Source organism: Macaca nemestrina, chromosome 2 (assembly GCF_043159975.1).
Source record: "Macaca nemestrina isolate mMacNem1 chromosome 2, mMacNem.hap1, whole genome shotgun sequence".
Lineage (NCBI taxonomy): Eukaryota > Metazoa > Chordata > Mammalia > Primates > Cercopithecidae > Macaca > Macaca nemestrina.
In genome coordinates, this window is record NC_092126.1 from 51898913 (window position 1) to 51926417 (window position 27505).

At 39.1% G+C, this 27505-nt stretch overlaps 2 protein-coding genes across 3 annotated transcripts; one reads left to right on the top strand and one right to left on the bottom strand.

Moving 5' to 3' along the window:
• Window positions 1-691: 691 nt before the first annotated feature.
• Window positions 692-13793, bottom strand: LOC105470051 (transmembrane 4 L six family member 18). Of its 2 annotated transcripts, XM_011721774.2 has the most exons (6): window positions 13618-13793; window positions 13313-13506; window positions 9906-9995; window positions 8679-8821; window positions 4468-4648; window positions 692-3703 (listed from the first exon to the last, which is right to left on the bottom strand). In XM_011721774.2, exons 2-6 carry the CDS (start codon window positions 13487-13489, stop codon window positions 3689-3691), a joined length of 606 nt encoding a protein of 201 aa, XP_011720076.2. In that variant the 5' UTR covers window positions 13490-13506; window positions 13618-13793; the 3' UTR covers window positions 692-3688. The 2 variants fall into 2 exon arrangements, with proteins under 2 accessions (XP_011720076.2, XP_024644979.2); XM_024789211.2 differs by lacking the exon at window positions 13618-13793 and having other exon boundaries at window positions 13313-13609.
• Window positions 13794-15636: 1843 nt separating this feature from the next.
• Window positions 15637-24822, top strand: LOC105470165 (sentrin-specific protease 1-like). Its single transcript, XM_071089878.1, has 4 exons — window positions 15637-15731; window positions 19251-19332; window positions 20848-20890; window positions 22740-24822. The coding sequence occupies exons 1-4, from the start codon at window positions 15637-15639 to the stop codon at window positions 24395-24397; spliced, it is 1878 nt and encodes a 625-aa protein (XP_070945979.1). The 3' UTR covers window positions 24398-24822.
• Window positions 24823-27505: the final 2683 nt, after the last annotated feature.

The window sequence follows — 27505 nt, forward strand, 5'->3', positions numbered from 1 at the left end:
TCTTGGCTCACTGCAACCTCCGCCTCCCAGGTTCAAGAGATTCTCCACCTCAGCCTCCCAGGTAGCTGGGATTACAGGCACCCACTACCAAGTCTGGCTAATTTTTTGTATTTTTAGTAGAGATAGGGTTTCACTATGTTGGCCAGGCTGGTCTCGAACTCCTGATCTTGTGATCCGCCCTCCTTGGCTTCTCAAAGCACTGGGATTACAGGCATGAGCCACTGCACCCAGCCACATACTTGGAAATTTTAAAGCGCGTTAAAAATCTCACGGAACAAAAAATAAATCATAAAGAAAACTAGAAAATATTTATAACTAAACAAGGAAAATGCAACATTTTAAAGCTTGTGAGATTCAGCCAAAATGGTAATTAAAGAAAAATGTCTAGTCTTAAATGCTTGTTTTAAGAAAAAGAAAGTTAGAAAATCAATAAGCTAGGTATTCAATTTAAGAAGTTAGGAAAATAACAATGAGACAGAAGCAAGGAGAATAGTAGATAAATAATAAGTGCAGAAATGCATAAAACATAAATCATTCTCAATTAGGATTAGCTGGTAATACTCTCTTTCAGGATTAGGAAGTAGAAAGATTATTTCTGGAAAGGGTAAGAGAAGGCCAGTCACACACATACCTATATGTATTTTCTATTTTAACTCCTTAAATGAATTTTACAGAAAGAATTAGAGGACCATTGCTTTTTAAATGACATTTATTTTTTCTAATAATTCAGGTACATAACACATTTTCAAAGGGAAATTTGAAAATACTGAACAATGTAAATAAAAGAGATATAACTAACTCATAGTCCTATCATCAGGAGATAATTATTAAGTATTAACTTGTATATACTTATGCTTTCTTTTTTCAGCCTATAGCATCTGGTATCCCATCTAAGTAATAACCTGGCCCAATCCTGCTTAAGCTTCCAATATTAGGCATTTTCAGGGTGTTATGACCACAGATGATGTAACTATTAACTTTTAAATATTTTTCTGGTCTTTACATATCTGAAGGTTTACGCATGTCTACATGTAATTATATGGTTACTTAATTAAAAATTTGGCTTCAAACTGTATACATATATTTGGTTTTTGAGTTTTTTTCCTTTTTACTTTGAATTTACAAGGATATGAAACACACATATTCAGCTTTTTTTGTGTTCAGCTTTTTTGTATTCAGCTTTTTTTACTTAAAATTGCATAATTAGCATATACTCTTCAAATATAGAATATTTGGTGGCTGTGTTAAAATTTAATTTTCCTGATAGAGATATCATGCTGCATTTGGCTGTACCCCTGATGTGTCCAATGCTGTGTTGGAGTCATTCAGCAAACATCTATTCATAGTCCATTCAATGTATGGTGCCATGCTGAATCTAAACAAGAGATAGACAGTCTGAAAATATCTGACAAACCGATGAGGTGGACCTTCCAGAAGTCTATTTACAAGAGGGCTGAGGAGACTCTGGGAGAATCTTTAACAAGATGGTCCTGGATATGACTAGCTTACGGACTTGATAGAGAAATCCTGGGCTGTCAGAGAGGAGAGGTCACTCTGAGTACAACATGGTGTTTGTAGCGTGGTTTTGTCTCCTGGCCCAAGTCCTTCGGATCTCATGTTTAAGTTCTTTGGAAACTAAAGTGTTATTGAATGAAGCTCCGTAAAACTCTGGAGCCTAAGCATCTTTGTCTTAGCATCCCTCCAACCCAACATCTGGAAAAGGGAGACTTTGGTTCGGTCATTTTGGTTGCAATAGGCAGAGCTGCACTGATTTAGTGGTGGGGTTTACTGAAATGATCAGCACAGTGACAAAGAAGAAAGACTATCTAGGAATCCAAGAACAGAAACCAGGCCTAGTGTACACTGTCACTGTGGGCAAAGGCAGTTTTAGGAACTTTTGGAGCAGAAGTTCACATATCTTCCTTTTAATAGGATACCGTTATTAAAATGAACCAGATACTCTCTCTAAATATTGGCTTCCTTCTTCATCCTTTAACCACTTTTTGATGGTAATACTCCAGTTGCTTCATTCTTGGCTTCCTAGTTCAAATTCTCATGCTTGAATAACCACCAGTCTTGCTTGGATAGTCTTTTACTCCAGCCTAAGTCAGAGGCCATTAGCAAGACAATAGGCTGCCGAAGACTCTGGGGCTTGCCCCAGTTCAGTCAGCTGGTCCCAGAGCATGAAGGTCACGTGGTATATAACATGGCTTGCTTTCAAGATGCTTGTTTCAGCAAAAGCTGTAAACAGGGCTTAAAGGCGGCTGTTGGCGCAGCAGGCATCAAGGAGAAAGATATTCTCTTCCGTATCCCCCCAGCCTACTCCCTGGCTTTGGCACAGAGCAGGTGTTGACAGACCATTGTTGACAGTGTCCATGGAGGAGACAAATGGGGAAATAGCAGAAGTGTTGAGGCCCAGTGCACCTGTGATGGAAGTGGTGTTCAGCAGCGTAACTACAGGAAGCAGAAAACCTGGTATGAGCATTCAACACTGAGTGCCTACTGGCTCCACTGTGTAGTGGGTCCTATGGATGGTGGGAAAATATAAGATGTGGCTACTGTCCCGGAGGAAGTCATGGCATGTATAGGTGGAAAATTTGTAAGTGTTCTACTTTTTAATTACTTTAAAAATAAATATAGGTACTGGTACCTCCCCCTGACACAGGTATTGACTGGTCAGTGGTCATTTTCTCTTGCCCATTGAGCATGTTCCCTAGCTGCTCACTTATTTTAAGGCTACCTCTTCTAGTCCATCACACTCACCATTAGGAGTCAGAAAGGAAGAGCAAGAGTTTAGATTGTATAAGTTTATATAAAACTCTTTTTGGCTTATCTATATCACTACTTTCCTCATTGAATGTTGAATGGAAGTGTCATTTCATGATGTTTGCAAATAATGTTGAGGAATGTGGAAAGAGCATATGCCTTAAAGTTTGGAAAAATAAAAAAAAATTTAATAGTGAAAATATGAGTTTAGAAAATATTTATAGTAAAACATATTCAATAAAGAAATCTTGGAAAATATAGAAAAGTGGGAAGAAGGGCCATCAATGCCCCAAACCAAGCATAATTGGCATTTTGTTATATTTCCTTTTAGATTTAGTTTCATCCTAAATTTTGATTATTAGTGCTTCATTTGCTTTAAATAGTTATACTGTAAACATGAATTTGTGACCTATCTTTTGATTTAGTATTTATAATTTCAAAAACATAATTTGTAATGACTATAATTTTACAACCATTTAGTACTCTTTATTTTTTATTTACTTTATTTTTTAGTATCAGAAAGCATTTACAGTATGTACCACTCTTTACTTAATCCTTCCTCTGAATTTAGAATTTTGAGGTGTTTCTAATTTTCTAGAATATTAAATAATGCTGCAATATACATATTTGCATAAAGTTTTCTCTCATATTCTTATTTACTTCCCTAGTATAGATTCTTGGAAATGGATTTGTTTGATCAAAGGGCAGAAATATTTCTGAAGTTCCTGATGCATATTGCTTAAAAAACATTCTAAATGAAAGAGTGGCATACTTGCATGTGCAGTGAGGACTGCAAATTTTACAAATAAACACCAAATGGAGAAAGCACCATCATTTCAATATTGTCCTTAAGTCTACACAGTTGATATAATATTTAGATAGATGGCCATGTCTTGATAATGGAAAACATTTTTGTCCTTATTCAAATGATTCCAGGCTATAGGAAAAAAGGAAAAACAAAGTGATTAAAGTTATAAACTTGGCTTGATTAGTAATCCATAATCCAGGTAGCAACATAAACTTATATTTCATATTCAAAATATGATAGAACAGAAACACATCTCTTAGAAATTTGTAGGAAAGGTATTACACATTCTATGTTGCTAAACAAAATACAAGAGATCTCATTCATAATTTTTCTTCTCACTGGACTTGTTGATAGCAGTTTCAACCATAACTAAATTAACATTAGTATTTTAGCAGATGAAGTAGAAGTAATTTCAATAGGATAAATACATATTTCCCTTCTTCTTCAAAAGCACTCACTATGCACTCAAGATAAAGGTTTGTTAGTTGAATGTAGCAGCATTCAGAAGAGAAGTTATTTCAATGAGATAAGGTTAGGAGCCTTTGCTTATCTTATGAACAGGGAAATTCTTGATAAATGGTAAAATTTCTTCATGCTTTGAGTTATCTCTATGTAGAATACTAAAACATTGCTCATTCAAAACACTTATGAAGCCTTACCATACAACAAGAAATGCAGATTTTACAATTACTGAGTTGATTCAACCCTTATACATAAGCCAAGACACATTGGGATATCAGAAAAAAATGAGATAGTAGAGCTTGAATAAAGATGAGGGCAATAGAAATGGGGGGAAAGTGATGGAATTCTAGAGTCTTTTCAGAAAGCCTCATTGAATCCTGGGAAGTGGGGATAATATGGATGAGCTACAGGTGCCCATGAGAATCTGTTACCTGGATGATCACTGAATAGCTTCCACACAGTATCTTGGATAATTGCATGGCTACTCTGATGAGGCAGATGATCACTTGAAGCCCACTGAGGGTTATGAGAATGGAAAATAAAATGATGTTCCACTCCACAACATGTGCAGGTTCCAGGCACTGAATCCATATGCTGGAATCTGTAAGGAAACTGAGAGAAACCCATGGCCAAATCTACATACTGGGTCCAAAGAAGAAAGCTACAGGTATTTGTATGTTTGAGAAATTACTGTGTGACTAAAATATATAGTTATTAGAATATGAATTAATGTATTTTAAAAACCATTCAGATACACATATTGGACACATCATATGCATAGCACTGAGCTAGATACATAGTTTATTATAAATGTTGTGCTTGCCTTACCACCCTCATGGCCTCTCCATTTTTCTTTCTCCCTCTTCCATTTCTTTCCTACTTCCTTCTTTTTTACTCTTTCTGCCCCTTTATTTATCTCCTACCTTCTAATGCTCCAGGAAATAGAGACACTCTGAGAATTACTTTATATTGCCAATAGCTCTTGTCTCCAATGGGAATGAGCACTGAATATGAAATCAGAATTCCTGGATCTGTAGGATGTTGAGCAAAGAACTTTACCCTTCTGGCCTACAGACTCTTATCTTGATAATGGGATTAAATATCTAACCACAGAGTAATTGTGAATATTTGGTAAGAGTGTGTATACAAGTGGTTTGGAACCTGTAAAGTACAACACGGATGTGGTTTTCTGTTAAATTTCCCTAGACCTATCTCATATCCCCATTGGCCCCTATCTCCATCTCAGCCGCCAGGGAAATGAGTCCCTCCAGATCCCTTGTCTAGACTGTTCCTAGTACATGCTCTGCACAGATCATCTAGCAATTTAAAACAAGATGACTTGCAATGTTGCAGGAAATCAGGGACCCCGAATGGACGGACCGGCTGGACCTGTGGCAGATGAACATAAATTGTGAAGATTTCATGGACATTTATCAATTCCCAAATAATTCTTTTATAATTTCTTACACCTGTCTTTACTCTCTTAATCCTGCTATCTTTGTAAGCTGAGGATGTACGTCACCTCAGGACTACGGTGATAATTGTGTTAACTGTACAAATTGATTGTAAAACATGTGTGTTTGAACAATATGAAATCAGTGCACCTTGAAAAAGAACAGAATAACAGCAATTTTTAGGAAACAAGAGAAGACAACCATAATGTCTGACTGCCTAAGGGGTTGGGCAAAAAGAGCCATATTTTTCTTCTTGCAGAGAGCCTATAAACAGACATGCAAGTAGGAGAGATATCACTAAATTCTTTTCCCAGCAAGGACTATTAATATTAATACCCTGGGAAATGAATGCATTCCTTGGGGGACGTCTATAAATGGCCACTCTGGGAATGCCTGTCTTACGTGGTTGAGATAAAGACTGAGATATGCCCTGGTCTCCTGCAGTACCCTCAGGCTTACTAGGGTTGGGAAACTCTGCCCTGGTAAATTTGTGGTCAGACCAGTTCTCTGCTCTCAAACCCTGTTTTCTGTTGTTTAAGACATTTATCAAGACAATACATGCACTGCTGAACATCAACCCTTATCAGTAGTTCTGCTTTTGCCCTTTGCCTTGTGATCTTTGTTAGACCCTTATTAGTAGTTCCGCTTTTTGCCCTTTGAAGTATGTGATCTTTGTACCTACTCCCTGTTCTTACACCCCCTCCCCTTTTGAAACCCTTAATAAAAATTTGCTGATCTGAGACTCAGGTGGGCATCATGGTCCTACCGATATGTGATGTCACCCCTGGCAGCCCAGCTGTAAAATTTCTCTCTTTGTACTCTTTCTCTTTATTTCTCAGCCAGCCAACACTTATGGAAAATAGAAAGAACCTACACTGAAATATTGGCAGGAGTTCCGCCGATATTGCAAGGCTCTTGTTTTTTTCCCAGACTATGATACTGTTTAATCCTTCTTGTAAACTGCAGAGGGGCATAAGTGCCCTGGCAGGGTTGGGGAGGAACACAGAAGCTTGCCCTGACACCCACTCCCTCCACTATCTCCACACGCAGCTCTATGGCAGCATTTACTTCATTCATTGTAATTCTATCTGTATCTGTATATCTATTTGTGGCTGCATCTGTATCTGCATCTATTTCTATTTCCTTAGCAGGCTGTGTACTCTGAGAGCACTGACTATGTTTTGTTCACTCTGAATTGCCAGGTCTAAGCTCTAAGATCACGCTTGACAAATTGTAAAGATCAGTTAAGTATTTGTTGAATGAAAACTAACTCAGGATCCTCACCAGCCACCATGGCAGTGACTAAACCTGCTGGCTACCTGGCAGGTGGGGAATGTCATGTGGCATAAAGGAATATATAGGGAAATAATGTTAATAATAAAACCTGAAAATTTATCACATCACATTTGTCCATTACTTCCATTTAATTCTAAATTCTATGAGGTAGAAGTGATTATTGTCCCCAACTTACAGAGGCTCAAAGATAGCCAGATACTTATCTAAGGTCATGTAGCTTATAAGTAGGAGGGAGGGACTTGAATCTCGATCTATAACCACCAAAGACCTGTACTCCAATGGCAATGTTCATTCACCTTAAGGTTTCCATCTCAGTAGAATGTTCTGTCAGGTCTGTGTGAGTTTCTGGAGGGAAAGGACTCTGTGTGATTTACCTCTGATTCTCCAGTACTTAGTGCAAGGCTTGGACCTAGTCAGTGCTCAATGAATATTTGTTGAATAAATGCACAAATGAATAATTGATATGCACAATTCAATATTAACACCTGCTCCACACTGTATTTGTCAAGCCCTGGAAACTTCTTGAGGGGACCAGAGACTTAGCTTCCCTGTGTTGCCTCCTATCAATGTTTCACCTTTAAACATTTTTACATAGATGGAAACAGGTGAAAACAAGCCTCCGGGGCAGCTTAAGGGAGTAATGGAGGGGCATACAGGCAGCCTAGAGAGTCATGACTTAAAAGGGGAAGTTTTGATTTTGAGGTAGGGAAAAGTTCAGGGACTGATGGCATTAAAAAGGGTTCTTTCGCACCTAGTGGGAATTTCTACATTAGGGTCCTCTTTACTGAGCCCCGTCAATCCCCCAGGAGTGTCTCTTCCAATTTCTCAGGAAAGCCTGAGGTTATTGTCTAGGTTTTCCTGACCTGAGGGAGATTCATGTTTGCTAAGAAAGGTCATGGTATGTAGCACCCTGTAAAAATCTTCAGAATGAAGGCAGGTACAGGCACAGAAGCAACTCTGCCATGCAGGCCTAGATGCACATGTAAGACCTCAGATGGACACAGGCCTTGAACAATAAAGCCAATCATGGAGAGTTGAGAAGAAAATATAACTTCCCCCAGTGAATGGTACAGACATTCCCTCATTTTACTCCATTAGAATTCTGAGCACAGGATAAAAACAAGGAGAGATTCAATGGACTTCTTCTGTATTTCTTTCTGGGCCCTGCTACCTCCTAATCTGCATCTGGTGCTGGGAATCCAATAAGCCCAGCACAAGGCTAGTGTGAGGCATTCTGAGATCTGGGTTTGGGTTGTGAGACTCCTGACTGAATTACTAGCCTTCTGAGCAAGACCACCTCTTTAGACACTTCTCCAGTAAAAACTGCATAAGCTCTGGCTCATTCCACAAACTCCTGCACCTAATCATGTCCCTGGATCACAGACTGCACTTTCCTGCTCACCCTGCCTTGTTTTATCTCTTTATCATCCCTCCTACTATAGCCCTGAGTGGCACCATCCAAGAGCACCATGGTTTCTCTCCTTCCCAAGCCCTTTCACAGTTGTAACAGACCACATGTCCAACCTGGCCACAAAACAAAACTGAGTTCCTGGATCCAGCCAGGCCATAAGCTCCAACTGTTACCAGATCAGACCATAGTAACCACACGACTTTAATCTGAGGTAGGGAGAAACACACCTTTCATTTGGATAGCTCCATGACAGCCTCAAGACATTGAATGAAAATCGCATTAAAAGACTGAAGAAAAAAATCTAAACAAAGATCTGTGCAAGAACAAATTGGTCTGGATGTTAGTAAACTAACAGGAAGATTCTGCACTAAAACAGCCACATGGAACCCCAAAGTGATCATGGAAAATGAGCGTGAGCATGAGCATGAGGCCAGGTATTTCTGATTTTCTGACCTCCTTGGTTTGGGGAATTATTCCTTACCGTCCAGCAGTGCCTTCAAAAGCATACTCCCAGCCGTCAAGGGTGCGGCAATATGGCCCCTGGATCAGACCCAAGGCAGAGATGACCAGGCAGTATCCAGAAAAAGCAATTCCAAGGGAAGAAAAGATAATCGACAGCAGTGTCTAAATTAAAACACAGAAGCAGGTTAGTACCATAGAATGCAATGACAAGGGGATATTGTGGATAAATTATCAGATAACTACATTCCCCTATTCATCCAAGCTCATGCAGTCTATACAATACTATATGCCCACATACAAATAAAAAAAAAAAAAAGTAACCCAAACCTATTTGATCTTACAAATAAGTTTTTAAATAACATTTTGTTTGGCATCACATAGAGGTAACTAGGTAATTTACTAAATTTATTCTTTCCTTCTGGAATTATGATATCAAAATAATGATCACCTCTTATGAAAATGCACCAAAGGACGTGATCAATCAACCCACAACTATCTATTGAAGACCTGTTATTTTCTAGGTAGAGTGGGTTCTCTATGCAAGTGTGAATAATGATGAAGAGGAGGAAGTGGATAAGGAGAATGGTAGAAATGCAAGAGCACTGGCTTAGAAAATTTGGTTGTATTATTCTTCCTGATACTATTTTAATTATTTTTAAAGTGCCAACTTAAAAAATGCACATCACATACACCCAACAACATGGATGAATCTAAAAATTATTATCCTGGATGAAAAAAAAACAGATAAAAAAAGACAAATACTGTGTGATTCCACATATATAAAATACAAACTAATCTATAATGACAAAAAGTAAATCAACGGTTAATCTTTTGGGATTGGCAGAAATATTCTGTTATCTTGACTGCAATGGTGGTTTCACGGGTATAGTCAACTGTTAAAACTCATGATATTGCATACTTTTAATGGATGCTATTTATTATATGTAATTTAGCCCTCAGTAAAGTTTATAAAGAGAAAATAGACTAATAGAAACTCAGTTAGGAAAAAGTAAGATTTCCTAATTTTAGGTATCTTTAAATGTTGATTTTCTGAAAGTGCATCAGTAGAACAAAGATGGAGGAAAGACTAAGCAAAATGGAAGATGATCTTGGCAGTAAATTCTTGATCTCTGTACCATACTCAACAGTAGTGAGGGTACAATACTGTCAATATTTTTGTGTTTCTGAGTGAGAGGAAAGAAAGCTGGAACCCACTCAACCATCCTCAAAAAACTATTGCTCTTACCACATATTTTTTGCTGCAGTTTTCACTCTGGCAACATTTATAGTTTTTATTATTCTCCAGTACCAGAAGAACTGTTGCTACTATAAGCATCTATAGGAGGGAAGACATAAAAATGTTAGTAATGAAATGCTTGTTTACATTTGTGCTTATAATCAGAGGACAGTGACTTTAAGCATAGACTCTGGGGTCAGGTAGATCTGGATTTGAATCCAAGCTCTGCCACTTTCTAGCTGTGTGAATTTGAAACACCTTCTCTATAAAATCGTATCAAGAAGTTGTCATGAGGTAATATATGTGACATTTTGAGTATAGTGGTTGATTGATAGTAAGTGACTGATAAATGTTAGCTATCATTATCATGGTTAGCAACCATTGAAAGCTAATGATTAAGGAGAAGTAAATGGTATGGACATGAGAATACCACCCTGGGCAGCAAAACCTGCCTTTCTCAATGACTCAGTTGTGGAGAACCAAGGAAAATCATTCAGCAGGCTTGGTAGTTTGCCAACCTCTCTTCGTTTACTGTCCTCTGGGAATGCAGGTGAGAGGCTCAGTTAACCTGAAACCATATCTCTTTAAAGTGACTTCAATTTCCCCATGCATTCAAACCATCTCAGGTTTAAATTGTTTCACTGTGTTTTGTCTGTATCAAGCCAACAAAGTGGGAGAATCAATGCATCTTATTGCCTTTTTAAAATTTTATTTTAGGCAAAAGGCCAGAGCTCTGGAAAGAACATGTATTTCTTTACCATTATAATCTCTGGTTAGGCTAGATACAGACCATGAATTGCTTATGGGAAATTCTCCACCTGGTTTTTACTCTTACTATTCAGGACTGAATCCTACAGCTGAGTTCACTGTTATTTTACTCTTTGTAGCCAATGTTTCTAGTTTCCAAATTTCTTCAGCTTTCATTAATTTTTTTGTTCATTTAATTATTTACCTATATTCTTCTCCTTTTCTCCTAAAAGGATTTGATGCAGTTATAGTAATATATTTTAATAATTCCTGGAAAATGAAAAAAATAGAGAACAGGTTTCTTTTCCCAGTTTTAATTTTTACATGGAATATAAGCAAAAGAGCCCTATATTCCCCTCCTTCCAACATTGTTAGTTATGACAGACTGAAAGAAATTCGGGTCTAATCTTAGTTATGTCTTGCAGCTCTTCCATCTATTGCAATTGCATATTGAGGGAAACAATGATGAGACAAGGCCAAAGCATAGTAACCAGCTTCATTACAATACTGATAGAGATAATTAGACCTGGAGCCTGTAGTCTTATTGCTCAGGCATCAACTGTCGAAAGAGACACTGCCTTCTTTTTTTGTTTTAAAATATAACTGCAATATAGAGGAGTCAAGAATAATGGAAGTAAATTACACATAATTCCACCACCCTTGTGTGTCTTCATGCATTTATTTCTGGTGTTTTCCTACATGTGTCTATTTGACACAGCTGCAATAGTAATTTACCCACAACGTTGTTGTGCCTTTTTTCACTTAACCTGAAATAATGTGCATTTTCCATGTTGTTACATCTTCATAATTATAATTTTCACCACTGTATGAAGTCAATGTACCATAATTTATTTCACTACTTCTCTGTAAGATGCTTCTTCTAATTATTTGCTATTATACCAATGCAGCCACCATCATTTGTGCACATAGCTCTTTCCTTATTTTGGATGATTTCCTCAGAATAAATCATGAGACATAGGATTACTGAGTCAAATGACATAAGCATTTTCATGGATCTTGATATATTACACCAAACTCTTCCCCAAAAGACTGACACTTATTTGTAGTGCAGCCAACATTAGTTATGTACTTATTTCATAGCAGCTTCAATAGCATTGGATATTAATATTTTAAAGTTTATTAATTTAATATGCAAAATGAATAACTAAATGAAAATTGCTTTACAACATAGCTGTTCAAATATAATAATTAAACACCCCTAAAACACGTAGAAATAGATCATAATGAATTTTCTTCTACATTATTGGTGGTCTGATTAGCTTACAGTCCATAATGCACTATTATTGGGTATATACCCAAAGGATTATAAATCATCCTGCTATAAAGACACATGCACATGTATGTTTATTGCAGCACTATTCACAATAGCAAAGACTTGGAATCAACCCAAATGTCCATCAGTGATAGACTGGATTAAGAAAATGTGGCACATATACACCATGGAATGCTATGCAGCCACAAAAAAGGATGAATTTGTGCCCTTTGTAGGGACATGGATGCAGCTGGAAACCATCATTCTCAGCAAACTATCGCAAGAAAAGAAAACCAAACACCGCATGTTCTCACTCATAGGTGGGAATTGAACAATGAGATCACTTGGACACAGGAAGGGGAACATCACACACCGGGGCCTATTATGGGGAGGGAACGGGGGAAGGGATAGCATTAGGAGATATACCTAATGTAAATGACAAGTTAATGGGTACAGCACACCAACATGGCACATGTATACATATGTAACAAACCTGCACGTTGTGCACATGTACCCTAGAACTTAAACTATAATAATAAAAAAAAAGAATTAAAAAAAAAAAAAAAAGAAATGACTTGACCAGGAAATTGTCTTTTCCTCTGAGTTGCCAACATGATTTACTATCAGTTTGTTTATTTTTAAAGAACACAAAGTCATCAGGAAAACGTTCATGGATTCTTACCATTGATAATTCAATTTACTTTTCAAAAACTCCCTCCATTATTAGGGTCTCAATGTAGGATTATTTAATGATGACACAGCTCATTCTTTAATAATCATAATTACAACAGTCACTGACTATCTACTACATGTCAGTCTCTCTCCTGGGCACTTTATCTATATATATATTTTATCTTGAAAAGAAAATGCCATTATTCACATTTTTCACATTAGAATACTGAGGCTCAAAGATACTGAGTCACGTGCCAAAGTTCCATGGCACAAACAACAGAACTTAGATTGACATGCAGGTTTGTCTGAATATCCAAGTTGCTGCTTTTTTTTCATGCTGTCCTAAAGCCCATTCAAGCTAGAAAGACATGAGTGCAGACAGAAAATCTGTTCTAGAAAACAGTAATGCCATTGAAGATCAAATAGCTTAAATTGATATGCAGTGTTCATGAGAACATACTCTTTTTACAGGCCAGTGTCCCACAGACTTTCATTAGGACTAATTTCCTGCATTACTGAAGCGGCATTGCTGAGCAGCTTATTGAAAACAGAGTTATGCCCCAAATCCTAGCAGATTACCTGCCCCTTCCTCCCCATCCCTCTTTCAAATCCGACACCCAAGATTAGCAAATGATTTTTCCATTGTTCATTATTTTTACTAGGTACAAGGTTCGTCTCAATTACAACTCCCCCTTCTCTCCCAAGTCTCCAAAGTCACACTTACCATGACGCCTGAGAAACAGATTCCTTCAAAATACCACACGTAGTTGGTGAGTTTATTGCTGGATGCATAGGAAGTTTGCCCATTCGGGAAATACAATAATATGTTCACGATTATACTCCAAAGTGCAAGCGGAATCAGCAGACAACTTAAGCAGCCTCCACACTTCCGAGACCCCATTTTGCCCTGCTTAGAACCTGTGGGAGATTTCAAGAGCATACAGCCACAGAAAGTCTAGTTTTCTTCTTCCTACCTGACCTTTTTTCTCTCTCTTTTTTTTTTGTTTTTTGTTTTTTGAGATTATCTACCACTTTCAGGGTCAGAGCCCTTCACTTCATATTCATGAGGAGCCGGGGAATTGGAATATATCCGCAGCCGACAATCTCAGTGTGAAATAGTGGTTTACTGTTTGGAGAACAATAGACAATGATCAACAACTGAAGAGCTGAGCTGGTCTTCATCCTGTGCCAAAGGAATGCGGTGTTTTTCACTGCTTTTTAAAATAAGTCATTTTCCTCTGGATTAAAGCACTGAAGGCTTAACCCTGACCCTGTGTTAAGAAGGAAGTTGGGGTGGGGACTGGGATTGAATGTAGTAAATTTCATCCAACAGTGGAGAGAGGGTTAAAGAGAAAACTACCAAGGAGGCTTATATTTAGAGCTTGATATGTTTGTTAAAATGTCCTGACTTTACCCTCTTTATGTATCTGTCTTTCACCTAATATGCTTTTTATGTGCTCACTATTCACCAAGCTTTGTTCAAATTGCAAGGGATACAGAAAGGACTGAGAAGGGAACTGGTGGATGAGAAAAACAAAATATCTTGGTTAGATCAGTACAGCTTTCCTTCCAAGAGTTTGCATCTATTATCTCTACCTCTCTGAAAAATCATAAAAGAAATAAATGTATATTTTCCCTACTATTAAGAAAACAAATGTAGGGCTGGCGCAGTGGTTCACTCCTGTAATCTCAGCACTTTGAGAGGCCGAGGCAGGTGGATCATCTGAGGTCAGGAGTTCGAGACCAGCCTGGCCAACATGGTGAAACCCGATCTCTACTAAAAATACAAATATTAGCCGGGCATGGTGGTGGGCGCCTGTAATCCCAGCTACTCCAGAGGCTGAGGCAGGAGAATCACTTAAACCTGGGAGATGGCGGTTGCAGTGAGCCGAGATCGTTCCACTGCACTCCAGCCTGGGTGACAAAATGAGACTCCGTTTCAAAAAAAAAAGAAAGAAAGAAAGAAACTAGCAGTTCAGGTTCCAAAGAGGTTTCTTGGCACCCCTTGTGGATATGATTTTTTTCCCTCTAATGCTTTTGATCTAAGTGCATCAAAAAATCTGGGCATTAGACATTTTTTCCAGTCACATAGAAGCAGCATAAAATCATATTTACTAGAGTTCCTGGGATGATTGGGAAGAGAATAATATTTTTGATTGAGTATTCATTGAGCATCGCTTATGTGGCAGGCACTGTGCTTGATGTTTTAAAAGGTTCACTCTGGCTGCTGTGTTGTAAATAGGTGGTAAAGGGTGTGGAGGAGATAAAGGAGATGAGTTCTGAAGCCATTTCCACCATCCAGGTAAGAGATGATGATGACTCGGATCATGATGGTAGTAGTAGCAGAGGTGGTGAAAAGAAGCTGGATTTGGGATATATTTTGAAGCTTGTGCCAACAAGATTGGTGGCAGACTGGATGTGGGTGTAAGAGAAAGAGAGAAGTCAAAGACGACAAAATTTGGGCCTGAGAAACTGGGAGAATAAAATTGTCATTAACAGAAGTGAGCAAGTCAGCTGACTGAGCAGGGCTGGGAGAAGAGGGATGACATGGTCAGTTTTGAATGTACTAAGTTTTGAAATACCTTTTAGAAATCCAAGTGGAGATGTCAACTAGGTGACTGGATATACAAATATGAAGTTCAAGGAAGAGGTCTGGGTGACATATAAATATGACAGTTGTCAGCATATAAATGGTATTTAAAGCCATGAGACACTAAGGAAATGCATGTTGATAAAAAAGAGGCCCAAGGACTAAATCCTGGACAGCCCAGGACCGAGTTTGGGGACATGAGAGGAAGGCAGAAAGGATACTGAGAAATGGCCAGTGAGTCAGAAATGAAGATCAGGAACTTATTCTCAAAGTTGACTTCCTAAGAAGAAGGCATGATCAACTAAGTTAAATGCTGCCAAAGCGCACATCATATGAAAGAACGGAGAATCGGCTACTGGGTTGAGCAATGTGGAGGTCACTGCTGGCCTTGATAACAGGAGCTTTCTTGGTGAGTTAGAGATGAGATGAGAGTCCAACTGGAGTGGGTTCATGAGAGAATGGGAGGAAAGAAATTGGAAATAGAAGAGGTAACTCTTCTGCAGAGCTTTGCTGTAGAGGAGAGCAGAGAAATTGGGCAGCAGCTAGAGGAAAAGTAGAAGCCAAGGGGAAAAATTAATGGAAAAAATTGTAGCATATTTGTATACTGTTATAGGAGGGGGGATGAGGGAGGGGAGGTAGGTATTTACCGTAAAGGAGATAAAGGAGAGAATTGCTGGCACAGGCTCCTTGAGTAGGTGAGAAAGGGTGGGAGTGTGTGCATAGACGGAGGAGCTGACCTTAGATGGCAGCAGGGCAGGTCAGTGTCAGCAACAGAAGGAGGACATAGCAATGGGCTTGGAGGTGGTAAGCAGAAACTTCTCATTATTATACTTCTGTTTTCTCAGTGAAACAGGAGAGAATTTTATCAGCTGAGAATGAGGATGGGGAGAGAAGGTTAAAGGTTTAAAAGAAGAGAGGTTCAAACAGTTGGCTTGGAAAGTGGGAGAGTGAACAGACTAGAGAAATGTGGCAGGTGCTGAGGGACACTTGAGTCTGTGACCGTGAATGGATAGTGAGACTAGACAGGAGACTTGGGTGTTTTTCCTAGTAAGGTTCAGTGGCAGAGGTATAGCCAGCAAGTGGGAAGAAAGCTGGAGTCAACCTGGATTGGGACTTTGCCAGGCAGATACCTTGAAGAGAGGGATGGGCAAAGGATTCAAGAATATATGCAAGTGAATGGTTACAATGATGGACTGTGGAACTTCAGCTGAATAAGGAGGGAAGTAAGGATGTGAGGGAGTGTGAGAAATAATAGTAAAAGAGGCACTGGATTTGTAAATTGTGTGTCCCAGTGTGGTTGAAAAATTATTGGTTTTAGGTAACAGAGCGAGCTAGAAAGAGAGGAGGTAGTGATTGAGAAGTGTGATGCTGGAATTTGAGATTTTAGAGATGTTTCAGGAATAGGTGAAGAAAAAGTTTGGAAGTGTGTTATGGGCTGATCATGTCTCTCCTAAATGCATATGTTGAAGCTCTAACTCCCCATAATCTCAAATGTGACTGTATTTGGATAGCGCATTTAAAGAGGTGGTGAAGTTAAAATGAGGCCAGCATGGTGGGGTTAATCCAGTCAGATTGATGCCCTTATGAAGGAGGGAATTTGGACACACAAAGAGATTCCAGGGGTGCAAAGAGGAAAGACCTTGTGAGGACACAGTGAGAAGGCGCTATATGCAAGCCAAAGAGAGAAAGGCCCCAGGAGAAACCAATCTGCCAACAAAGATTTGGCACATAATTTACAAATCTGCTTTGACCTTGGACTTCTGGCCTCCCGAACTATGAGAAAATAAATGTCTTATGTTCAAGTCACCCAGTCTGTGGTGTTTTGTTATGTCAGTCCTAGCAGACTGACACAAGGTGTGACCCTAGGAGTGAGTAGCATAGGGAGGTGGAGGACAAGATGACAGACGAAAAGGAACAGAAAGGGCAGTGTATTTGGAATGATCATTTATAATGAATACTAAAATAAAAAATTAGACAATGTCAATTTGGGAGAGAATGACTACACTTAGAAAGCCAGGCGCTAGACTCTTCAAGGAATGAAAGAAAGTAATCTTGAGGGGGACTGAACTGCAGATGGGAGATGGAAATATCATCTAGCATTGAAATTTAAAGTTTCTTAAACCAGCAGTCACCACTTCCCTTCCCAATAATTTTTAACAAGAGTTTAAAAAAAAAAAAAAAAAAGAAAGTGATTTGGCTCTTAGTTTTCCTCGATGTGAAACCTTGTCTCGTAGAGGTTCTAACAGGCACCAAAACAAGAATTAAGAAGGGGTGGGGGCAGAATAATCGCTGAAGGGGGTCATTGGCTACCAGGAAACCCAGAAGTAACTGTGTTCTACCAGACATTCTTGCAAGGTTCTAAGGATGGTTAACTTAATTGTGATTTGATTTTAAAAAAACTTTTTATTGCCAATATTTTGCTCTTTGGAGAGCAGTGACTAAGATTACGTTTTGTTAACGTTTGTGGTGAGCAGAATCATTGAGCATTTTCTGCCTTGTAAAAATGCTGTGGCTCCCAGGAATCTTCAGTGTCAGTGAAGCGAACTGTCACTCTCAGTCAGGGTCTCCTTTCAATTAACTATGATAAATTGACGTCTATTGAATATCTTCTATGTGGAGGCACTGTGCTAGAAGTTTTCACATGCATTAGAAACAAAAAGCCAAAAAATGAATTCTTACAATAACACTAAAGGCATTATTAACCCCATTTTGCATGTATAAAAAATGGATGTAAGAAAAAAAAACTGTCCTTTTTACTTTATTGATATTTAAAAAATAATTTCCACTTTTATTTTAGATACAGAAGGTACATGTACAAGTTTGTTACATGGGCATGTTGCATGATGCTGAAGTTTTGGATCATTTGGCATAAATGGTCCCATCACCCAGCTAGTGAGTATAGTACTCAGTCGGTAGTTTTAAAGTCCTTCCTTTCCTTCTACTTCACTCTGGTGGTCTCCAGTGTCTATTATTGCTATCTTTTTGTCCATGAGTGCCTAATACTTAGTTTCCACTTATAAGTGAGAACATGAGGTATTTGGTTTTCTGTTCCTGCATTAATTCACTCAGAATAATGGCCTCCAGCTGCATCCACGTTGTCACAAAGAACATGATTTCGTTCCTTTTTATGGCTGCCTAGTATTCCACGGTGTATGTCTACCACACGTTCTTTATCCTATCTACCATTGATGGGCACCTAGGTTGACTCTATGTCTTTGCTATTGTGAATAGTGCTGTGATGAGCATACACGTGTCTTTTGGGTAGAACATGGATTTTTCTACAAAAGAAATTTAGAAACTTGCTCAGAAACTAGCAGTTAAGTGTGACTTTCACGTTCTTTATACTATTCCACCATGTTCACCCTTGCCTGATAACATTGCTGTGCATTACCCCTCTCTTCTTCATTGTAAATTGGTTTCAAATTTGGAGGTTCTGATTCCTTGGTAGTAGCTTCCTACAGTGCTATTTTGAAAGCACACTGGTTACAGTGGGAGAGATATACAGATTAGCTAGATAGATGAATGATGTCTGCTGTGGGGATGGGGTCAGAGAAGAACAACATGCATGGCTAGTATTCCCTAGTCTTTGTCCAGCCCCAAATGATGTCTCTACTGATGGTATCATGTCACAGGTAGTTACGAAGGCTTGGTGAGAAAGTACATGACCAATTGTTATTTGGAAGATGGTTCCGGAAGAATGACAGAAGTGAATGAAGAGGATATTCCTGGCTGGAAAACTTGATAAAATTGTTGAAAAGGGAGTTGAGTAATTTATTTGTCTTTGGTTACCCTATTAGTGAAAATAGCTAATGAAGTCTCCTCAGATAACTCAGCATTTTACTTAATTTCCTTTCTAAGAAAACACTTTAAACCTGCCACTGGAAAAAAAAAAACTATGTTTGCTCATAAATAACATTCTTAAAGCCATTTGCCTCCGGTAAACTCTTAATTTTTTTGCCAAAGAATTCTTACTAAATCAGGGTTTTCTTGCTGGTCCTCCAGTAACTGGGAGGAGCCACTGGGATGCCTTGCTTTTTGGCTGCTTCTGGCCTTGGCTTCCTGTTCTCCACAGCAGAGTTGAGGAAATCCGCAGGATGCCTGCTACCAGGGGACAGGGTGACTCAGGAGGAAAGACTCCACCTAAAATAGTCGTGGTATGCAGTCTCTGAGTCACTTCACTTTGAAATCAGTTAATATAAGATCCTGGAATTAGCCCCACAGGTGATGGGAAGTGGGGAAGAAGGAAATATCTGAAAAAAAAGTTTATCCAAAAGAGAAATTGTCCATGAATATGACTTTTTAACAGCAGAAAAGGCTAATATTCAGGGAGAAATCTCACCTTCAGAGTTTAAAGTAGATAAACTGTGATTTCTTCCATGGAGCATGGGCATAAAGCACTGGTCTGGGTCCAATTTAGGGACCCACTGGGAGTGAATGTTTGCTTAAAAACACATTAGAAAAGCAACGGCAGGGCAGCTGTGTAAACAGAAGTGTGCTGTTTTGATGCAGTTTTCCTGAATTTTGTATTTATAATCCTTTCTCTAGAATTATCTGGCCAAAATGTTCATAGTGCCAATAGATTCCAGGTTTATCTCTAATTAATGATAAACATTAAGCTTTTTCCCTACTGAGACAGGGAGAAGAGTATTCCTATTTCTATTCAAAGTTCTCCAAAGCAGCTTCCTGTATTTGAAATGTCCTCTCAGACCATTGTTGAATCCTCCCTTTACTCCCTTCTGACTGGCTCCCTGCCTCCTAGAATTGATTTATTTATTGAAGCTCTTCATAGTAGGGGAGCAAGAAACTGTGTTCAGTCATTTATTTTTAAAACGTGTATTGAACATTTACATGAAGACACATGATGACTGATGCAAAGAACACTCATTCCCTCAAAATGCTCAGAGTCTAGTTGAGGAAATAAAAAAGTTGAACAACAAATTTGTAATACAAAGTGTTGAATATCCAATAGATTTAACCATAGGCTTTTTGAAAGACACAGGAACCTTGAATGGAGTTGGAGTTCAAGTGAGATTTCTTGGAAGTCTGGGGGACAAAACGGAGTCTTCACGGTTAAGATGCAAGTATCTGGGTAAACTGAGCCTCAATCAAAGCTAAATGTTGCCAGGTGTGGTGGCTCATTCCTGTAATCGCAACACTTTGGGAGACCGAGGCAGGAGGATCACTTGAGTCCAGGAGTTAGAGACCAGTCTGAACAACATAGCGAGACCTCGTCTCTGCATAAATTTTTTTAAAAATTAGCCAGTCATGGTGGCACATATCTGTAGTCCCAACTATTTGGGAGGCTGAGGTGAGAGGATAGCTTGAGCCTGGGAGGATGAGGCTGCAGTGAGCCGTGATTGTGCCACTGTATTTCAACCAGGGTGACAGAGTGAGATCCTGTCACACACAAATAATAAATAAATAAAAATAAACTAAAAAAGCTAGATATTCACTGGTAGATAAATGCAGTGTGAAGCTTGATTGGATATTGGTTTAGAAAAAACATGGTAAGACACATTTTGGGGATGATTGGAAAAATATGAATGTATGAATGTAGACAGTATTAGACAATATTAGAAGGTTGTTATTAACTTGGATGTAATGATGGTGTTATGAAGGAGTTGCTCTAAATTTTAGGAGACACATACACCTTCCCTGAAATGGTTTAGCAAAAGAATAAAGAGAAGGAGGAGGAAGAGGAGGAGAAGAATGGTAGATAGATAAATGAAGCAAATGTGACAAAATATTAACAATTATTGAACTTAAATCTGAATGTTCATTGTACTAGTTTTTCCACTTTCCTGAAATTTTCGTAAAAAGTAGTTGCAACAGAAGAACCTAGCAGACACTCAGTTACATGAATGACAATGTTTTCCAGAATTCAGAGGGTAATTTCATCTTGGGAATACAAAGAAGAAAATAAATGCTCTGTCCAAACTACTGCACTTGCCAGCACAGGTTCACTGTGTTAGAAAAGAGTGGCACCCGCTGTAACTTGGAGCCAATTAAGCTTAGCTGTGTCCAGCTGCTCGTGGGATGCAAGAGATATGATTGGGAGGGTGGGGGAGGATGGAGCTCAGAGCTTGAAGGATCTTCTCTATGTCATGCTGAGTAATTTGGACTTTATCCTGAGGATGTCAGAGACACTAAGGAGTTGAGGGCATTTTTAGAGACTCGTTCTGGTTTCTGTTTGAAAGACAGATTAGAGTTTGGAAGGTATAGGACTAAGAGATCAGTCCAGAGACAACTACAGTCATTCCATCAGAGATAAAGGCCAAACGCTGATGTGAAGGGGGAGCAACAGAAATTCTCATTCATTACTGGTGGGAATGCAAAATGGTACAGACACTTTGGAAGGCAGTTTGGCAGTTTTGTTTTTGTTTTTTGTTTGTTTGTTTTTGTTTTATTTATTTATTTATTTATTTTACAAACTTAGACATGCACATACCATACGATTCAGCAGTTCCACTCCTAGATTTTTATTAATGAAAAATGAAAATGTGTTCACATAAAGACCTATAGAGGACTATTTAGAGTAGCTTTATTCATACTCACCAAAAACTGGAAGCATTGACTGGCAAATACTTAAATAAATTGTACATTCATAAATGGAATACTTATCAATAAAAACGAAAGAACTGCTGATACTACAACATGGATAAATCTCAAAAGCTTTATGCTAAGTGAAATAAGTCAGACTACATACTAAGTCACTTCATTCATATGACATTCTGAAAAAGACAAAGCTGTTGGAGCAGAAATCAGATCAGTAGTTACGAGGAGTTGGGGTAGGGGAAGCGGTTGATGACAAAGGGGCACATAGAATTTGCTGGGGTCATGGAAATACTTTCTACAGTATCTTTCTGGTGGTAGTTACACAACTGTATACATTTATCAAAACCATGTACCTATAAGTGTAAATTTTACTCAATGGAAACATTCTATAGGAAAAGTGAAAGATGTTTTAGTGATCAGAAGATGGATACACTAATAAAAGAAGTAGCGATATGAGAGAATAGCACCTGATACAGCCAAGTGACTACCGCAAGGATGAAATGCTGAACCAAGTTACATCTTGGAGTAATTCAGAATGTACTAAAATATTTTTGTTCATTTTCATGTTGTTACATTAGAGGCTACTGTGATCTGAGTGTTGGTATTCCCCCTAAATTCATATGTTGAAACCTAACTCACAGTGCAATAATATGAAGAGGTGGGGCCTTTAGAGGGTGATTAAGTCATGAGGGCTCTGCCTCATGAATTGAATTAATGCCCTTATAAAAGAGGTTGAAGGGAGCTGCCTTGCCCTCCTGCCACATGAGGACACATAGAAGGTGCCATCCATGGAGCAGAGAACAGCTCTCACCAGATACTGAATATGCTGATGTCTTGATTGTGGACTTCCCAGATTCTAGAACTGTGAGAAATAAATTTCTGTTCTTTGTAAATTACTGGGTTTAAAACATTTTGTGGCGTTCCGCGCCGGGCGGGAAACCCCTTCGCATGGCAGCCGGTTCCGGTTCGGACTTTGTATCTTTGCTAAAGTCAGTGATGTGAAAAGACTTGAAATGGATTTTATCTTCCAGGCAAGGACATTTGGACCGATCTTTTACATGTTCCACAAGAAGTGCAGCTTATAATCCAAGCTATTATTCAGATAATCCTTCCTCAGACAGTTTTCTTGGCTCAGGCGACTTAAGAACCTTTGGCCAGAGTGCAAATGGCCAATGGAGAAATTCTACTCCATCATCAAGCTCATCTTTACAGAAATCAAGAAACAGCCGAAGTCTTTACCTCGAAACCCGAAAGACCTCAAGTGGATTATCAAACATTTTTGCGGGAAAGTCAAACCATCACTGCCATGTATCTGCATATGAAAAATCTTTCCCTATTAAACCTGTTCCAAGTCCGTCTTGGAGTGGTTCATGTCGTCGAAGCCTTTTGAGCCCCAAGAAAACTCAGAGGCGACATGTTAGTACAGCAGAAGAGACAGTTCAAGAGGAAGAAAGAGAGATTTACAGACAGCTGCTACAGATGGTCACAGGGAAACAGTTTTCTATAGCCAAACCTACCACACATTTTCCTTTACACCTGTCTCAATGTTTTAGTTCCAGTAAAAATACTTTGAAAGACTCACTATTTAAAAATGGAAACTCTTGTGCATCTCAGATCATTGGCTCTGATACTTCATCATCTGGATCTGCCAGCATTTTAACTAACCAGGAACAGCTGTCCCACAGTATATATTCCCTCTCTTCTTATACCCCAGATGTTGTTGCATTTGGATCCAAAGGTCCTGATACTCTTCATCAACCCCCTCATCACCACTCTGTTCCACATCAGCCAGATAACTTAGCAGCTTCAAATACACAATCTGAAGGATCAGACTCTGTGATTTTACTGAAAGTGAAAGATTCCCAGACTCCAACTCCCAGTTCTACTTTCTTCCAGGCAGAGCTGTGGATCAAAGAATTAACTAGTGTTTATGATTCTCGAGCACGAGAAAGATTGCGCCACATTGAAAAACAGAAAGCACTGGCCTTACAGCTTCAAAACCAGGAAATGGAGAAAGAAATAAAGAATGTATTTCGTAATGGGAATAAGGATGAAGTTCTCAGTGAAGCATTTCGCCTGACCATTACACGCAAAGATATTCAAACTCTAAACCATCTGAATTGGCTCAATGATGAGATCATCAATTTCTACATGAATATGCTGATGGAGCGAAGTAAAGAGAAGGGCTTGCCAAGTGTGCATGCATTTAATATGTTTTTCTTCACTAAATTAAAAACGGCTGGTTATCAGGCAGTGAAACGTTGGACAAAGAAAGTAGATGTATTTTCTGTTGACATTCTTTTGGTGCCCATTCACCTGGGAGTGCACTGGTGTCTAGCTGTTGTGGACTTTAGAAAGAAGAATATTACCTATTACGACTCTATGGGTGGGATAAACAATGAAGCCTGCAGAATTCTCTTGCAATACCTAAAGCAAGAAAACATTGACAAGAAAAAGACAGAGTTTGACACCAATGGCTGGCAGCTCTTCAGCAAGAAAAGCCAGGAAATTCCACAGCAGATGAATGGAAGTGACTATGGGATGTTTGCCTGCAAATATGCTAACTGTATTACCAAAGACAGACCAATCAACTTCACACAGCAACACATGCCATACTTCCGGAAGCGGATGGTCTGGGAGATCCTCCACCGAAAACTCTTGTGAAGACTGTCTCAGTTAGCAGACCTTGACCATGTGGGGGACCAGCTCTTTGTTGTCTACAGCCAGAGGCCTTGGAAACAGCTGCTCCCAGCCCTCTGTTCTTGTAGCACCCTTGATCCTGGACCAGGCCCTGGTGAGATGCATTCACAAGCACATCTGCCTTTCCTTTTGTATCTCAGATACTATTTTTGCAAAGAAACTTTGGTGCTGTGAAAGGGGTGAGGGACATCCCTAATCTGAGGAGAGAGACTGCTTTTCACTTCTTCGGTTCTGCCATCTTGTTTTCAAAGGGCTCCAGCCTCACTCAGTCCCTAATTATGGGACTGAGAAAAGCTTGGAAAGAATCTTGGTTTCATATAAATTCTTGTTGTTAGGCCTTACTAAGAAGTAGGAAAGGGCATGGGCAAAAGGTAGGGATAAAAACCACCAGCATAGGCCGGGCGCGGTGGCTCAAGCCTGTAATCCCAGCACTTTGGGAGGCCGAGACGGGCGGATCACGAGGTCAGGAGATCGAGACCATCCTGGCTAACACGGTGAAACCCCGTCTCTACTAAAAAATACAAAAAAAAACTAGCCGGGCGAGGTGGCGGGCGCCTGTAGTCCCAGCTACTCGGGAGGCTGAGACAGGAGAATGGCGTAAACCCGGGAGGCGGAGCTTGCAGTGAGCCGAGATCGCGCCACTGCACTCCAGCCTGGGTGACAGAGCCAGACTCCGTCTCAAAAAAACAAACAAACAAACAAACAAACAAAAAAAAACCACCAGCATATACATGGACATACACACACACCCACATACACACACAATTTTCATGATGTATAGTCAGGAATGTGACTGTAAACTGGATTTTGGGGCACAGGCATAAGTCCCCTCCTCCAGGACCTTTCCTATTTATATGTCCCTATACAAAATCCACCTGCTTTTATACCTAGCTGTTTTATCATCTGTAGCTTCATCCTATCCCGAGGCACAGCACATGAGGCCTGGACAGGTCCCAAAGTTCCAAGCAGTCCTTTCCTTAAAAGCAGGGGTTTGCATGTGCTACCAACACATGATATGGGGAAGACCCACCCAGGGAGCGGTTTCAGTGGCACAACAAAGCACCACTTTTACTGTTGCCTGCTTCTGACCAAGAAGAAGGACCTTAGTATTTAGCATAAAATTCCAGCGTTGGATGAATGCAGGTCTAGTTTGGTCTGTGGCTAGTTTAAATATGTTTCTAACTACAGAGAATTTCATATGTATACATATATATATACATATATATATGTATAAAATTTCACAGGGATATGCTTTTTTTTTTTCTTTTTTAAAGACTGAATGTGTTCACCATTTAGCCTGTAGATTTATTTCCATTTTCCAAATTCCAGCACACAGAGATCCCAGCCCCTATGAGTAGGGTGTTTGTGGACTACCTAATGGAATATTTTGAGGTCTGGATGAACTTTGCCATATGGGTAGAGGTTACAGAGGGGGATGATATTTTCAGCTAAAAAAAAACGGGTGGAATTTGGACTGATCAACTTGAGATTTTAAAACTGCTATTCCTTTTCTTTCTAGCATCTCTCCCCACCCTCTGAGAGCTCCTCAGGCTTAGATAGTGAAGTGATCCAATGCCAGTATCATTTTGTACTTAAGTTCCAAAGTAGGAACATTTTATACTTTTTTCTGTATTGTAATAGGTAGTTTTGTATGAAATCTTTTCTCCTCTCCCCTTGTACAGCATTCTTTCCAGCATTGTGCTTTTTCCCTGGGCTTATTTGAACATTTTACTGTTTTATACGAGCTTGTTTAGTACATTTTTCTATGTTTTACCACAAGTTACAATTTGAAAAGAAAACTATTTTTTTTAAATATTCAAAAAAATATTTTGTTATAGTAACTTGAATGGAGGCATAGGCCAATTTGGCACAAGTATTATTAACTTTAAATGTGTATAACTTTAAAAAGCATGTAAAGGATTCTCAAGAAGAGATTTGTGTTCTAGGATCACACAGAGTTAAGTTTCTCTGTGTGAATATACGCATGGGCATGCCTGTCTTGAAGCACTTCCTTGGGATATATTTTTCATTGATTTTATATGTTCTTTAAACAATTAAAATGTATAAAAATGCTTTCTTAATTCTAATCAATAAAAAATACTACACATCCATCTTTTATAAATGAGGAACACCTATAATATGGTGGTGGCATTGAACGTGGAGATAATTTAAGAGTAGAATCTTTTACAGGAAGAATTTTTCAGATAAGATATGGTTGCACATGGGCATACAAACCTATCAAATAAGAATTCTACTGTGGAAAGAAAGGACTGGAAATCTATCTCCCCATCCATAGAAAACTGGTGAAATAGATTATGGAATTGTTTATGCAATGAACTACTATACGATTGTTAAAAATAAGATAAATGTATTTTTGCTGATATGCAATGATAGCTAAGTTTAAAAACAAACAAACAAACAAACATGTGACTGGGCACAGTGGCTGACACCTGTAACCCTAGGACTTTGGGAGACGGAAGTGGGACGATCACTTGAGTCCAAAAGTTCGAGACCAGCCTGGGCAACGTAACCAGCCCCTGACTCTACAAAGGATTTAAAAATTAGCTGACCATGGTGGCACACACCTGTAGTCCCAGCTACTCAGAAGACTGAGGCAAAAGGAGAGCTTGAGCCCAGGAGTTCGAGGTTGCAGTGAGAGAAAGAGACCCCGTTTTCAAAAAAATAAAAAAGAAAAGACTGTGTATAAAGCGTTCCCATTACATAATAAAAGCGTGTGTATACACACATACACTTGCGTAGGCATAAAAAAATCTCTGGAAGACCACGATAGGAAGCTGCTGCATTAGTCAGGATCCATTCAGGGACAGAAACCACAAAAAATTTGAATACAGAAGGTTTCATATGAAGAATGATTATGTACAGGGAATTTACTAAAAAGGAACACTAAGAGAACTCTGAACAATACCCTAGGGCTGACGAAGAGTACCCAAGGAAGAAATGAGCTTGGAAGGGGTGTCCCTCAAGGTTGGATCCAGACTTCCTGGGAGAGGGTGCAGCCCTCTGGATGTGCATTTTGCTGGACTGCTCCAGGTCAGAGCTGATCCCCAGTTG

Coding starts and splice junctions, on each gene's coding strand:
- LOC105470051 (XM_024789211.2), bottom strand. CDS start 13,528: ATGCTCTTGAAATCTCCCACAGGTTCTAAGCAGGGCAAAATGGGGTCT. Junction 9,996..13,312: donor TCTGTTTCTCAGGCGTCATG/GTAAGTGTGACT, acceptor TCCCTCCTATAG/ATGCTTATAGTAGCAACAGT. Junction 8,822..9,905: donor ACTGCAGCAAAAAATATGTG/GTAAGAGCAATA, acceptor GTTTTAATTTAG/ACACTGCTGTCGATTATCTT.
- LOC105470165 (XM_071089878.1), top strand. CDS start 15,637: ATGGGAGGAAAGAAATTGGAAATAGAAGAGGTAACTCTTCTGCAGAGC. Junction 15,732..19,250: donor GGGCAGCAGCTAGAGGAAAA/GTAGAAGCCAAG, acceptor TGTTCTCCACAG/CAGAGTTGAGGAAATCCGCA. Junction 19,333..20,847: donor CTCCACCTAAAATAGTCGTG/GTATGCAGTCTC, acceptor GAAATGGTTTAG/CAAAAGAATAAAGAGAAGGA.